This window comes from Myotis davidii, unplaced genomic scaffold (genome assembly GCF_000327345.1).
Source record: "Myotis davidii unplaced genomic scaffold, ASM32734v1 scaffold353, whole genome shotgun sequence".
Lineage (NCBI taxonomy): Eukaryota > Metazoa > Chordata > Mammalia > Chiroptera > Vespertilionidae > Myotis > Myotis davidii.
This window is the reverse complement of record NW_006284335.1, coordinates 434687-449019: the sequence shown is the minus strand read 5'-3', so window position 1 is coordinate 449019 and position 14333 is coordinate 434687. Positions and strand designations below refer to the sequence as shown.

The 14333-nt window shown below is 52.8% G+C and overlaps 1 protein-coding gene across 1 annotated transcript in view; it reads left to right on the top strand.

Moving 5' to 3' along the window:
• The window catches only part of LOC102767537 (homeobox protein BarH-like 1), a 9219-nt gene extending 7682 nt beyond the window's left edge, over window positions 1-1537 (top strand). Inside the window, exons 4-5 of the mRNA XM_006754441.1 lie at window positions 1162-1247; window positions 1447-1537. Of these exons, the coding sequence (XP_006754504.1) occupies window positions 1162-1247; window positions 1447-1537 (177 nt within the window). The remainder of the gene's footprint in view (window positions 1-1161; window positions 1248-1446) is intronic.
• The last annotated feature ends 12796 nt before the right edge of the window (window positions 1538-14333 follow it).

Sequence of the window (14333 nt, the reverse complement as noted above, 5' to 3'; positions counted from 1 at the left end):
GGCAGGGCGCCCTGGCCAGGGGCACAGCTCGGCAGCGCGTGCCCGCGGGCGCCCTCTCCTCCAGGGAAAGCTGCAGTTGCCTTCTCCCGTTCTCAGCCTGCCTGGGGTATCGCGTGTGGGTTCCGGTTCTTGCTCTTCGCCCCGGGCTACGGCCACAGTATGGGATTGGGACGTGGCCACTTTGCTGCTTGAAATTGGGGGAGAGACCGAAGCGCGCTGGCCCTGCAGCTCCCTAAGCAGGAGCAGGATTCGAAGCCAGGTCCTCTCAGGTGCGAATGCTCAGACACCACGCTCAGAGGCAGGCTTACGTTTCAGAACGTGAGAACCACCGCGATGGCCCCCACTCCTAGTGGCCAGGGCATCCTTTCCAAATCGTGGCTTGACCTACCCTTCCTTACTTGCATTTGCACCTCAAGGTTTAAGACTGGGGGGAGAGGAAACCCAGGCGCTTCCTGCTACCCCGTGTCCACTCAGTGGCCTGACCCTCTGTTCTCTGGGACCCTTCCCGCTCCAGGCCCGGACTAGCAAGTGAGGCAGCCACTGCACTCACTCCTCTCACTGCGAAGAGGGAAGTGAAGGCCTAGAAGTTCTGCCTGGGCTGGGGCTGGGGCTGGGCCTGGGGGGCAGGTTCCAGCTATAGCCTTTGTCAACCAGGGTTGTAGAAGGAAGGAGGGTCAATGAGGAGAGAGGAGGGGTTCTGACCTGGTTCTCCGCAGTCTGCAGTCTGTTCCAGGTCTGAGGGTTTTAGTGAATCTGAGCAGCGTGCCCATAGGCAGAGTACCCTGTGGTTCTAGGGTTTCCCCAAGGCAGCCCCTCACTGGGGTGGACTAATGGGCCGCCAAGCACCAGAATTTGAGAGTGTGTGAGTGTGTGTGTGTGTGTGGGGGGGGATGTGTCCAGGGAACCCTGCACCAAAGCATAGGGGCCCCAATGGTCCATGGAGTACAGCCCACCAGATAGAAAGCCTGAGCCGGGCCCCAAGCGGGGAGGTCTAGATTCCGGTGCCACTGGGTGGGAGAGGTCTCCCTCACTGCCTACACCGCTGCACTCCTTGGGCACAGGGGACAGGGCAAGCTTGGCAGACCCAGCCCTCCAGGACGAGAAGACCAGCCAGGCACCGGCTGGTCCAGACAGCTGGGGCTTCCTTGCTGGCGACGCCAGGAGGCCGATGACCTGCTCCTGGAGAGTGAAGACCTGGAGGTCAGCGATGTAGCTGTGGGCCGCAGCCTGCACAACCCCAGTTCCAGGTACAGGGCCGCCTCCCATCCACCAGGGGACACTGCACCCACCCTGAGTGCCACTCGCCCCTGGCCAGCTGGGCCACCAGGGCAGAAGCCTACTCCCAGATGGCCAGCAACCATGCCCCTCAACCTAGGCCCGGACTTCAGGGAGAGAAGGTCCTCTGCCCTCTCCCCTCCACCCACAGCACATAGCTCTTCTACCCAGGGTCCTCGGGAATGAAACCCAGAGATGGCACAAGCTGGCCATCACCGAGGAGGTCACTGCTGCGCCTCGTTTCCCCAGCCCAGGGTGGTAGGGCGTAGGGGGGCTGGAGGGTGGGGAGGAAGCTGGCTTGGGCGTCTTGAGTAAGCCTTGGCCTGGAGTGGGTGGGGTGGATCGTGGGGGGAGCACTGGCGGGGCTGGGGGGGGGTAGGGGGGGGTGGGGGGAGGGTGCCAGGACTTCCCAGCTGCGTGATGGCTGAGCACCCGGATTAGCTTGACGGCAGTGCCCCAAACTCACTCGAAGTTTACACTTCTGTGCTTGGCGGGGTTGGGGGTGGAGTGTGTGTGTGTGTGGGGGGGTGAGCCTTAGGGCAAATTTTGGGAGAGGGTTGACTGAAGGGTCTGGGAGGGGGATTTCATCCCCAGCCTATACCTCGGAACCTGACCAAGTCGAGGGGAGTGGGATCCTAGCTCAAGCACTTTCAGCTCGAGCCGAGCCCGTGCTCGGGGAAGGTTTGGGGAGAGGCGAGCCTGACATGAGGGGAGGGCTGGGGGGGGGTGTGTTGGGGTCCCAAGTCCACTTCAAAGTCTCTGACTTGCAGCTGGGTCTGCACAGAGCAGGCACCGCCAGGTGGTGACAGGCACAGCGGAGCGCGCTCCCATCCTCCGCAGCCAGCCGCCCTATTTTGTAAAAAATAAAGGTTTCTCTGGCTTACTCCTCCCTTGCGGTGGATGCGGTGGAGTCGCCTGGAGGATCACTGCTGGGAGCCCATAAGGGGGAAGGAAAGAAGCGTGGCCCAGGCTAGTTACCGCACCTCCTGGGCCTCCTGGCTCCGAGGGAAAGCTGGCCCGCCTTCCACTTTCAGCTGCCCTGCTGCCTGATTCTGGTTCTTCACTCCAGGGGAGCCCCTGACCCAAAGTGACATCGCTGATTCCACCCGGAGTTCCCTTGTCCAGAGGGGACCTGTTGATACCCAGAGCCTCTTCCCTGAAGGCCTCTTCAGGCCCAGGTTTCCAGGGGCCAAAACTCGGCCATGGAGGACCACAGACACCCACCGGCCCTCCAGCTCAGCCTGGCCCAGACCCTAGGAGCTGAAGGACACTTCGCACACCATCCCCTCAGCCCCACTTGAAGGAAATAGGGAGCTGCCGATCCTCACTCCCAGATGGTGGGCGGGCAGCAAGGTGACTGCAGCCTCCCGGCTGTGAGGGCTGGGTCAGCTGGGCTCCCACCAAGCGCTCCATGGCCCTGTCCCTGGGCCACTCCACACTCAGTGCAGGTGAAGGCGGGTCCACTTTCTGTTCGAAGTAAGGCCTGGTGGAGGCCCCTGACCTGGCAGGACCTTCCCTGCTGACCCCTCTCTCACTTTGCAACAGGCTTCTCACTTGTGTGACCAGAAATTCCTTTTGTCCTAGTTCTCACACTATATTACTGAATATCATCGGCTCTAAGGCAACATTTTCCCACTTCTCAAATCTGGGTTCATATGCCACCTGTGAGGCTGTGGCCAAGGGGGTGGGACTGTTAGATGCCGAAGGGGATCCATTCAGAGGCGACTCTGACCTCAAAGAAGTTTTAGGGACACCTTCACCCACTGATTTCTCTGATAGTCTGTCTCCCTTTATGTAAACTCAACAGTGATCTGTGATAAAAATCTATGTCTTTTCAAAAAATACGTTTTTATTGATTTCAAAGAGAGGAAAGGAGAGGGCGAGAGAGATAGAAACATTGATGAAAAGAGAAACATCTACCAGCTGCCTCCTGCATGCCCCCTACTGGGGATCGAGCCCACAACCTGGGCATGTACCCTGACTGGAGCGGAACCAGTGACCTCCTGGTGCATGGGAGGACACTTAACCAATTGAGCCACACAACCAGGCAAAAATCTATGTCTTTGTAGGCCAAAATGGGATATTCTGGGCAATATATAAGCAATGGGTTAGCGCTTCATTGGCAATATTTTAAAAATGTTTCTTTGTGCTTCAGGAAATAATGGTCTCTGACATCAGTGACATCACAGACACTTTCATATCAATCTCACACTTCCGGGGCCATTCATTCATTTAACAAACAGGTACTGAGTGTGAGTTCACAGTGCTGAAACGCAGGCCCTCTGTCCCTCTCCCCTGATTCCTTGATCCAGTAATAGTAAAGTAGGTGCCTTACTTCCACTTCCCAGGTGAAAAGAAAACTCAGAAATGTTAGGCAACTTGCCTAGGAACACACAGCTATTAACAGCAGGATTTGGGTCAGACTTCAGCGCTGTTGGTCTCCGCTGTCTCTAACCCAGCAGCCTTGAGGCTCAGTTTGGGGTGTCCCAGCTGCCTTAGAGCCCCTAATGGCCTCTGCCTGCCTGGAATCCATTTGCTCACCAAGTATTTGTTAAACACCTGCTGTGTGCCAGGCACTGTGCTAGGCATGGGAGATACAGCTTCTGACCTAAGGACCTCACACTGGAGGTGAGGAGGCTTGGACAGAAGGCAAAGAAGCTACAATTAAATTCAAAAGAAGATTTTAGGAAGTGACACATGCCATGTAGAAAACACAGCGGGTGGTAGTGGGTGAAGAGGTGAGGAGGGGACCTAGGCTCTGCCCAGAAGGCAGTGGGGAGGCGGCTGCCTCCTGGGTCTAGCCCCAGGCAGACACCTCCATCAGCCCAGCCCCTCTGAACTTGGTGTGCACACAGCCAGAGCCCTGGCAGCTCCGCCTCCAGCCTCCAGCAGGCAATTTGCCTCCCCCTCCCCCTTTTCATAAGGATGCAATTTTCTGCGTGCTTTAAGGACATTAGAAGGGCATTTGACTGACGGGCCATGCGAAACACATTAGCAGCGAGGCCCAAGACACTGGAGGTGGTGCCTGCTAGGGAAGGGGCAGGTGGAGGTGGAACAGACCCTGGGGATAGTGGGGCTGGGGTTGTTCCTAGGTTGAGGGAGACAGAGATGCAGAAAGAGGAGAGGGAGGGAGGAAGGAAGGGAGGGAGGGAGAGAGAGAGAGAGAGAGAGAGGGGAGAGAGAAAGGCATGGTGGGTGGGGTGGGTGAAGGTAAAGAAACAGTGGAGAGGAAGGAGAGATAATAGATGCAGAAGAGAAAGAGAAAGGGGCTGGAAGGAGAGGAAGGTGGAGACAGGCAGGGCTGGAGGGAAGTGATCACAGGAATGGGGTCGTGTCTGAGGTGCACTCTCTCCTAGACGGCCATGTGACCCTGGCCAGGAGTGAGTGTTGCCTTCACCAAGGCCGTGGCTCACTCAGTGTTTCAGCCTCTCAAGCACCAAGCTCCCTTTTCCCCCAAGACCCTTGCGCATTCTGTGTCCAGGCCTGTGGTGTTCCCTGCACTCCCCTACTGCCCCGTCCCTCCTCCTCCTTCCTGGGCTACCCATCATTCCCAGGGCTGCCTGCTCTGACTGCCCTTGCCTTGCTGGCTGGTACTCATCTCTGCTCTGATGCCTCTGTATTCACCTGGAGGCTGTTCTGAGGCGCGGCTGTCTTGGTCCTGGTACAGCTTGAGTTCAACAGCAGCAGCTCCTCTCCAGCTGGCATTCTCCTTCGCAACAAGGAACATCCCATTTGCAGAATCCTTCCTGGCTTTTGCTGGGTCCAATGCCTATCATGGATGCTCAGAAAATTCCCAGAGCTGGGAAGGTACCTGGCCGGGCTCCTTCCCTTCCATGGTCTCTACAGGATTCTTCCTTCCTGTCTTATCAGGGGCTGGATGTGGGCACAGAGGGGGTCTGGAGAGCTTTGGACTGGTCCTGGAGCCAGGCACCGTCCAGGGTGCTCCTGGGGATGGAGCCCAGCTGGAACCCAGGGCCTTCCCTGAGCATGCAAGTGTGCCCACACCAGCTTCACCATTTATGGAGCATGAGCACCAGGCACTGACCATGTTGGTTAACCCTCATCAGCTGGCTGCCATGTCCATTTCTCAGATGAGGGAACAAGCACAGACAATGGGTGACTGGCCCGTGTTCACACAGGCAGAGCTGAGGTATAAATTCAGGCAGAGCTACTTCCTGTGCCATCTCTATATCCTCAACCCTGAGGGGATCCCCACAAAGGGGGTGGAAATAGCAGGGGTAGCTTGGCTCCGTGGTGAAGAACCTGGGTTCTAAGCCAGGCTGCCTGAGGTCAAATCCTAACTTCATCACTCATTGGCTGTATGACCTAGGACAGGTTACCTGCCATCTCTGTGCCTCAGTTTCCCTCTCTTTAAATTAGGGGCCAATAGCTCTAACTGGTTTGTCTCAGTGGATAGAGCGTCGGCCTGCGGACTGAGGGGTCCCAGGTTCGATTCCGGTCAAGGGCATGTACCTTGGTTGCGGGCACATCCCCAGTAGAGGGTGTGCAGGAAGCAGTTGATCGATGTTTCTCTCTCATTGATGTTTCTAATGCTCTATCCCTCTCCCTTCCTCTCTGTAAAAAAAAAAAAAAGAATAAAATATATTTTAAAAAATAAATAAATTAGGGGCCAATAACAAAATTCTCCCATCCTCTTTGAGATGCCTGACTATTTAGCCAGAGGATTTCCTACAAGGGTTTGGAGATAGTGTAATTTACCATCATGAGCCATTTTTTGAGAGGTCACCAGTTCATGGATTTCTGGCCCTGGGAGGGCAAAGACCCTGCCTATCCTGCCCACCCCTGGCCCCTCATTCCTGGGGCGGTGCCTGGGACACATGGTGAGTGCACCAGGAACATCTGTGGGCCTCAAGAGTGAAAGCCATTACAGGCAGGGAGGTCTGGGGCCACTCCCCCACCTTTGTGCTGAAGATGTGACAATATGACAATAGCCTGGCCTTCCCTCCATGAGGCTCTAGAATGCAGTTCCCCCTTCTCCTAGGGCCATGTGGCGATAAACGAGGCAGGGGCAGGGCGATGGGTGGGTCTTTGTTAGCCTGAGTGTGGGCCTGGGATGGGCTCCACTTGTTGAGGTTTGGGGCTCAGGGCTATGTCATTTCTAACTTATTCTTCAACAGCTCCCATCCCCCTGGCCAGGCCAGCCCACCATTCACCCTCTCCTGTCACCACTCTCTGCCTGGCCATATCCTGCCCCACCCTGTGGGTTGCCCCATGACCAGGCCCTCTCACCATCCCAAACTCCCCTGCCTGCGGCATCATTTTTGCTCTTCTTTGGTTGGCCAATGTCAGGTACTTTTCAGGCACAGAGTCTCCTGAGGTTCTTCTGACTTCATCCTGTCTGGGTTGGGCATCTTGGGACGCTCCCACATCCATCAAACTTGCCCAGTGCCTGGACACTCATGCACATCCCCTCCAGGCTGTGGGCAGACAACGTCAGGCCTGCAATGAATGAATGAATGAATGAATGAATGAGTGAGTAATGAGCCAGATCTGACTTCTACCTGCAATCGCTGGCTTCCCATTGGCTGAGGGCTTCTGCCACCAGAGCCCACACCTGTAGGGTAAAGACCCTGCCCATCCTGCCTACCTCTGTCCCCGCCATAAGGCTCTAGAATGCAATACTCCTTCCCATGTCCCTGATGAGCAACCCCCAACCAGTGACTGCCAAGGAGTAGGCCAGCAAGCACAGCCCCACACTCCCAATTGTGCACCATGGGTGCTTTCTGAGGACGCTTCCCAGCTCACAGCTGCTGGATCCTCTGTGCTGTATGCCCACCTTTGAGCAGCTGCTGGCTTTACTTCAACTGTGCAGTAGGCACCCTGGCTTGTGAAGAGGAGGGGGAGGGGAGAAAAGGAAGGAAGCAGAGAACTGAGAAGAGAGAAGAGAAGGCAGAGGACACCAGTGCTGCCCTGATGTTCTGTGTGTGTGATGCCACTGCTGCCGCTCAGAAACTTCTGGACACCGGCCTGCACTTCCTGTTTGTCAAGAAGACGTTGGGAGTTGTGTGAAACAAACTAGTATGAGCACTTTTAAAGAAGGGGCAGTGTGTTTGTTTGTAGCGGCCCAAGTGCAAGCCGTGGGGAGGGAGGGAGGATGCAGAAGCCACACCATAAGGTCCTGTGGGAGAAATCCCAGGCCTGGGTGCTCTGAGTATGCACCATTCATTCATTCATTCATTCATGCACCCACATGCTCATTCCCTCCTTTGATCCCACAACAAAAAGTTATTTATGCCTATGTGTACACCTATGCAGCACTATTCCCAATAGCCAAAAGGTGGAAACAATCCAGGTTGTCTATCAATGGATGAGTGAGTGAACAAAATGTGATCTATACATACAATGGAGTATTGTTCAGCCTTAAAAATAAGGAAATTCTGACAGATGCTACTACATAGAGGACATTATGCTAAGTGAAATAAACCAGTCACAAAAGGACAAATACTGTGTGATTCCACTTAAATGAGGTACATAGAGTAGCCAAACATACGGACAGAGAGTAGAGTGGTGGTGGCTAGGGGCTGGGTGTTGAGAACATGGGGAGTTAGTATTTAATAGGTACAGTTTTCTAAGATGAAAGAGTTATAGGAATGGATGGTGGTAATGACTTACAACAATGTGAATGTATTTAATTCCACTGAACTGTACAGTTAAAAATGGTTAATAGTAAATATTGTGTTATGTATATTTTAGCATAAAAATTGTTTAAAAATGCATATATTCTTGCTTTATCCACTGAATATTCATAGATACAATACACCCCGTAGTAAGAGCACCCCCACTGTGGACTGTAAGTATCATTTCCACGGAAAGGAGCCAGGGGTCCATAGAGAAATGGCTGGTCTTTGTCTGGGGCAGAAAATGTATAAGATGAGCCTGGAGCTTCTTGTTATCACAAACAGCAAGACAGTGACAAGGACTACGGGGAACATGTGACAAGAACACAGGGACCAATAAAAAGACCCCTCCCCCCCATGGAGAAATATGGGGTAATTTGACCAACAATAATAAGTGCGATGGATTGAAACAAATCAACTATTTGAAAAACTGAAGATTTTATTTTATTTATTTTTTAATTGAAGAATATGTAGAAATTTATTTGAAGTTCCTCAGAGATGAAGGGGGAGCAGGGTTGACACTATACATCACAGCAAAAACCTTCACAATCTTTGAATATACCTTCTCCCAAAGTTCTACTACATGCACCCAGTGGCCCAATTACCTTCATTTCTCATTTTAAAAAAAAATGAAGACTTCCACCTTTCTCTTTACCCCCCTTCTCCTCTCATGCCCACCCTCAGTTCTTTCCATCTACAACCCTTTATCCCATCACTTGTCATTTCATCTTTGCTGTCGTTTTGAGTTTGAATTTGTTGGTCCAGGGAAGAGGGCGGGGGAAGGTGCAAGGGAGGCAAAGTTGTGCTGGAAAGATGGCAATGGCTTTGGTTTGCTCTGGGCAGTTCTTTCTTCCTCTTAAATTAATGTCCGTATGATCATTTATCATTAAAGTTATAAACCTGTTATATTCAATTTTACAATTGGTCTGATAAGACTTTCGCACATAAAATATTGTAAAGTACAAAAATACCCCTCTCCCTCATAGAAAAAAAAAGTTATTTGTGACGACACTTTAAGTAGACTCAAGCGAGACGCCACTTAAAATCCGTAAGCATGAGCCTGGGTACCTTTGCCCAGCTCCTCCGTGTTCCGGTGGGTTCTATGGACTAGGACTCAGCACTGGCTCCGGGGTCTCCTATCACGTGGATCCTGCAGGGCCTGTGGAGACACAGCTCACCTTTCCCAGCTTCTTCCTTGAATTGCTGCATGCAGTCCGGGAAAGCCATCATCGCCGGGCCCAACTTGTGGTACAAGCGAGCGCTCTGCCCTCGGGCCCAGAACAAGGGCAGCTCAATGGGGGCCTCTGTTAATGACTTCAGAAGGGAATGGTTTCCACAGGGAACAGTGGATACCCCTGACACTCCAGACCAACTGCGTTAGTGCCAGGAGCAGCAAGGCCGTCTGCCCCCAGGCTGCGCTGATCTCATCCAGCACACAGACCATGGGGATGCACCCCAGCCTGAAGTTACCCATGACCGGCAAGGGGCTGTCATAGCGGATTGCAAATGTTGGCCTGACCCGAAGGCGTTGGTGTTCTCTAGCCAGGCTAACGGGTCTGGGTGTACCACAGCCCAGCGGGTTCTCCATGCTCCTCCACTCCTCATGCAGTTCCAGCTGTTGCCATTGCAGTTTACTGTAGTCCCTGTGGAACTGCCCTTCCTCCAGTCCAGGTCCTTCAGCCCTTCGGCTCCCCCTGCCGTGTCTCCCTCTCCCCTTCTGGTCCCCAGGCAGCGTCTGTAGTTCTCACTCTCAGATTCTGAGGTAGTGAGCCATATGTCCAGCTGCTCCAAAGGCTGTCAGTATGGTCCTCGCACAGGGGGTGGTCCAGACCTCCCCCCGAAAGGATGTGAAAAAGCCTCTGGGTGTTACTGGGAGTCCTCCCAGAGCCCAGCTGCCCAAGCAGGTGAGGTTGCTGGAGCTTACCTGGACATCTTGCCATTGCCAGGGAGGGTCCTGCCAGAGGCACCCTCTTGTAGCTTTTCAAAGTCTGTCCCCATTCTGGAGGAAGACCCTTCCTCCGGAGTTTCTCCTGGCTCTGCCCCCCCTCCCCCCAACCCCCAGCCCCCGCCACCTGGGGGGAGCTTCGGTGCTGCAGGTTCTTGGCTGCGGTCAAGGCCTAAGGTCTCTGGGACCGTCAGCTTCAGGGCTGGTAGCTGCACTGGCAAATGAAGTGGATGGAGTATGTGGTGGAGGCCTTGACTTTCACCTCTGATTCTAAGTTTCCTCTGGCTCCCCAGTTACTTCTCCATTTATACTTTTTAAGGTCTTTTACAGGAATGATTCTTTTAAAATGCATGTCTCATCTGACACTCTCCCCCTTCAAACCTTACAGTGGTCCCCTGAAGATGTCATGATATTAAGACAAACTCATTATACTCAGGCACCACTTAACAACTGGAGTGTGTTCTGAGAAATGTGTTGCTAGGCAATTTCACCATCGGTGAACACCATAGAGTGTACTTACACAAACCTAGATGGTCGAGCCTAGCTCACCCCGGTGCTCATGGGTGACAAGCCTGTACGGAGTGTTACTGTGCAAAATAACATGAGATTAAATTAAGCACAAAAGAAAATGCTCCAATCCAGAATTGCAGAAAACACAAGATGTCTGCTGTCTGCACAACATGCTACTGTTTTACAACAAACTATTTTTTAAAAGTTGAAAGGGTCCACCCTTGCCCTAGCTGGTTTGGCTCAGTAGATAGAGCGTTGGCCTGCGGACTGAAGGGTCCCAGGTTCGATTCCCATCAAGGGCACATGCCTGGGTTGCAGACTCCATCCCCAGGAGGGGGAGTGTAGGAGGGAGCAAATCAATGATTCTCTCCCATCATTGATGTTTCTATCCTTCTCTTCCTCTCCCTTCCTCTCTGAAATCAATAAAAATATTTTTAAAAAATTTATAAAAAAGAGTGCACCCTAAAAATAATGATAAAAAGTATAGTAACTACATAAATCAATACATAGTCATTTATTATCTTTATCAAGTATTATGTACTATACACAAAGTATATGCTGTACTTTTACACAGCTGGCAGCGAAGTTGGTTTGCTTACACCAGCACCACCACAAACCTGTCAGTAACATACTGCACTACGGCTAAGGCATTACGAGATGATGGGGGTGTTTCAGCTCCATTGTAATTTTCCTGGGTCACTGTGTATATGTGGTCCATCATTGACCGAAACTGTGCAGTGCCTCACTGTGGCTGTATTGGAGGATGCTAGGTGTTATGGCTGACTGTGTGCCTTCCCTCCAGTTCATATGCTAAAACCCTAACCTCCCAAGTTATGGGTTGGTGAAGAGCAGGGACAGGCTGGGGGCTTCATTCTGCATGGAAATCTGGGAAATAATCCATGTGCCCTCCTTCCTCCTCAGAAAGACTAGTGCCCACAAAGAAGAGCTTTCTCCCAATGTCAGCTGCCCAGGACGCCTGTGACAGGGGAGCGTTTTGTCACGGGAGGTGTGCAATGCAACGGGGCCCGAGAAGGACTGCTGGGACAAGTGGGGCTGCATCGGAGTCAGGGTTTGTCTCTCTAGTCTATAAACAAGGACAATGGAGCTAAGGGTGAGTGGATAAGAACCAGGTTGTCATTTTTGGGCCCCCAAACTGCACGGCCACCCCCTCTGCCTGTGGCGTCTGTGCTGGCGGTTGAAGTGTGGGCCGCGAGGAGGACTTGAGCTCTGACGCTGACAATGCCATGTGCTGTCGGATGCAAGCACGCACTCAGAGTCCCTGTTGAAGGGGACACACGGGAGTGTCCACGCTGCTGTGCCCCTTCCCTGCTGGTTCTTGTCGGCAGGACAAGCCACTGTTCACTGCCATCTTCACTACAAAGTGCTGTTTGTGAGTTTTTAAAAAGCACACTTTCTCTGAGTGACTCATGCATTTAAAATCATTTTAATATATTTTACACACTCGTGTATAAATGGGGCCATGTGTTTCTTTTTATTAAAGGCGTCTTATTTAGGCTGGTCATCATATGACCAGGAGGCTCTCCGTGAGGCCCAGAATGGTAAACAGTGTGGAAGGCAGCTCTGCCACATGGGCGTCTGGTGGTGCCTGTGCCCAGTGGTCCCCTCTGGGGTGCTGGAGGCCTCCTGCCCATGAGATGCCCGCCTGGGACCCTGGGACCTGATCCAAGGCCACAGGGAAGGGGCTGGTCAGGTAAAAATGTTGTCGAGTCCTGGTCTACACACCGTGCAGGCCCAGGAGTGGACCAGGAGGCCAGGTCCTGTCCCCATGGGGCCGACTTAACTTGTTGCATTTTTGAGAACCGGCAAAGAGGTTAGCGCTCTGGAGGTGCAAAGGTGTCTGAGAACCAGCCCTGCCCCCATCAGCTCACACTGGGGAAGAGGTGGACATGTGCACGATCCCCACCTTCCTGCTTGTTCTCTTTGAGGCCCCTCTGACTTCCGAACACCCACTTCTGCTCCAACCCCTTAGCCACACTGGCCTCTGGGCTCTTTCTCTAACACCGGCCCCAGGGCCTTTGGCTGGGCTGTTCCCACTGCCAGGACTGCTGCCCCTCCAGACATTGACACAGACAGCCAACTCCCTCTGCCTCTCAGAGGCTGTCTTCTCTGTAGGCCCTTCGCCCTCCTATCCTCACATTATAGCCTTCAGCCGAGCACTGCAGCTCACTGCCTCCCTTCCCTGTGCCAGCGTTCTCTCTGCGGGATGCATTATCTGTTGTTTTTATTTTCTCTGGTTTATGCCTGTCTCCCCTTCTAGAATGCAATCTCCAAACACTCATGTCCCAGCTTCCAGGACAATGCCTGGCACATAGCAGGTGTTTGATACATATTTGGGGACTGACGGGAGAGATGTGCTGCTTGAATATGCTGCCCACGTTTCAGTTGGGTATGTACCAGCGCAAAACTGCTGGGCCACAGATGTGCGCAGGTTCAGCTCAAGGAGGAACTGCCAACAGCTCTCCAGAGCAGCTACCCGCAGTGCCCCCGCCACTTGCACTGTCAGTCTCCTCCATGTCACCTGTTCTGTGGCTGCAGTGGTGGCTCACTGGGATTTTAGTTGCACTCGTCCCTTTTCTACGTTTATTGCCACGTGTATGTGCTCTTTGTGAAATGCTTACTCAAGACTTCTGTCCAGTTTCCAATGGGGCTGCGTCAGTGTGCTCTTTGGTATTAAGTTGTAGAAGTCTGTACATGTTCTGGATGAAATCTTTTGTTAATGCAGGAGTTGAAAGGAGAAGCTGGGCCCTGTGGTATGGTCAGTACCCATCACACTCCTTCCCTTCCTGTCTGCTGGGGGTTGGGTGCACTGCAGGGCCATCCCGCAGACTGCCCAGGGGAGTGGGCCCAGGGTGACTAGAGGGCTGATAGAAATGTGCCTCTCTGGTTTGCTTTCCCAAGGCCTCCCCCTTTTTTGTGTGCCATTATCTTATCAGTGGTTTTATCAACATGTAATTTTACAAATGTGGTTGAAAAAATTCCTTTTTATTTTTTATATTTGTATTGATTTCAGAGAGGAAGGAAGAAGGAGAGATAGAAACATCAATGATGAGAGAGAATCATTGATCGACTGCTTCCTGCACACCCCTTACTGGGGATTGAGCCTGCAACCCGGGCATGTGCCCTTGACTGGAATCAAACCCGGGACTGCAGGTCGATGCTCTATCGCCTGAGTCCAACCAGCCAGGGCGAAAAGCTCCCTTTTTAGAAATTGTGCTCAGGAGGAACCGGGACTCCCGTCCCAGGCCACCCCCACTACCCCCCACCCTGGCCAACTGCATCCTTGACACTTTGCTGGGGTTCCCACCTGAGCCCCGCTGGCCTGCAGGAGGATGGTCTGGGAACTGCTGTCCTCAGATTCTATTTCGAGGCTGCCTCCAGTAGTGTGGAGACCCTCCTCAGAGGCCGGAGTGGAAGCCTGCTTGGTGCTCTCATGGTCACTCTGTTGCGCCATCATTTCCAAGTATCTGCTTCCCCAGCTGACTGGGTGGCCTAAGAGGGCAGGGCCAGTGCTGCCCTGGCCACTCAGGACCTGACACCAGCGCACAGGAGGCCCAGTGTGCAGTCAGTGCTCCGTGTGCGAGGTCTGAATGTGGAATGAAGCCATGTGTCTGGGCCTTGGAGCTGTGTCTTCCCTGGTAGCAGAGGCTCCAGAGTTCGGGCCTCTGGGCACCACCGCCTCAGCTTTCATTGGCTGGTCTGCCTCCTGCTTGTCTGACCTGCAGACCTGATTCATCAGGACTCGCCCCGTGGTTCTCTTTACAAGTGTTTGCTTTTGGAGGGTTTGGTAGATCTTTTCATTGGTTTACAAAATAATAGTTTCTTTAAAAAGTAATAATAGTTTCTTACTTCTATATTTCAGAAATTTGCAATATCTTTTTAAAATAGACTTTATATTTTAAAGTAGTTTTGGGTTCACAGGAGAATTGAGAGGGAGATATAAAGAT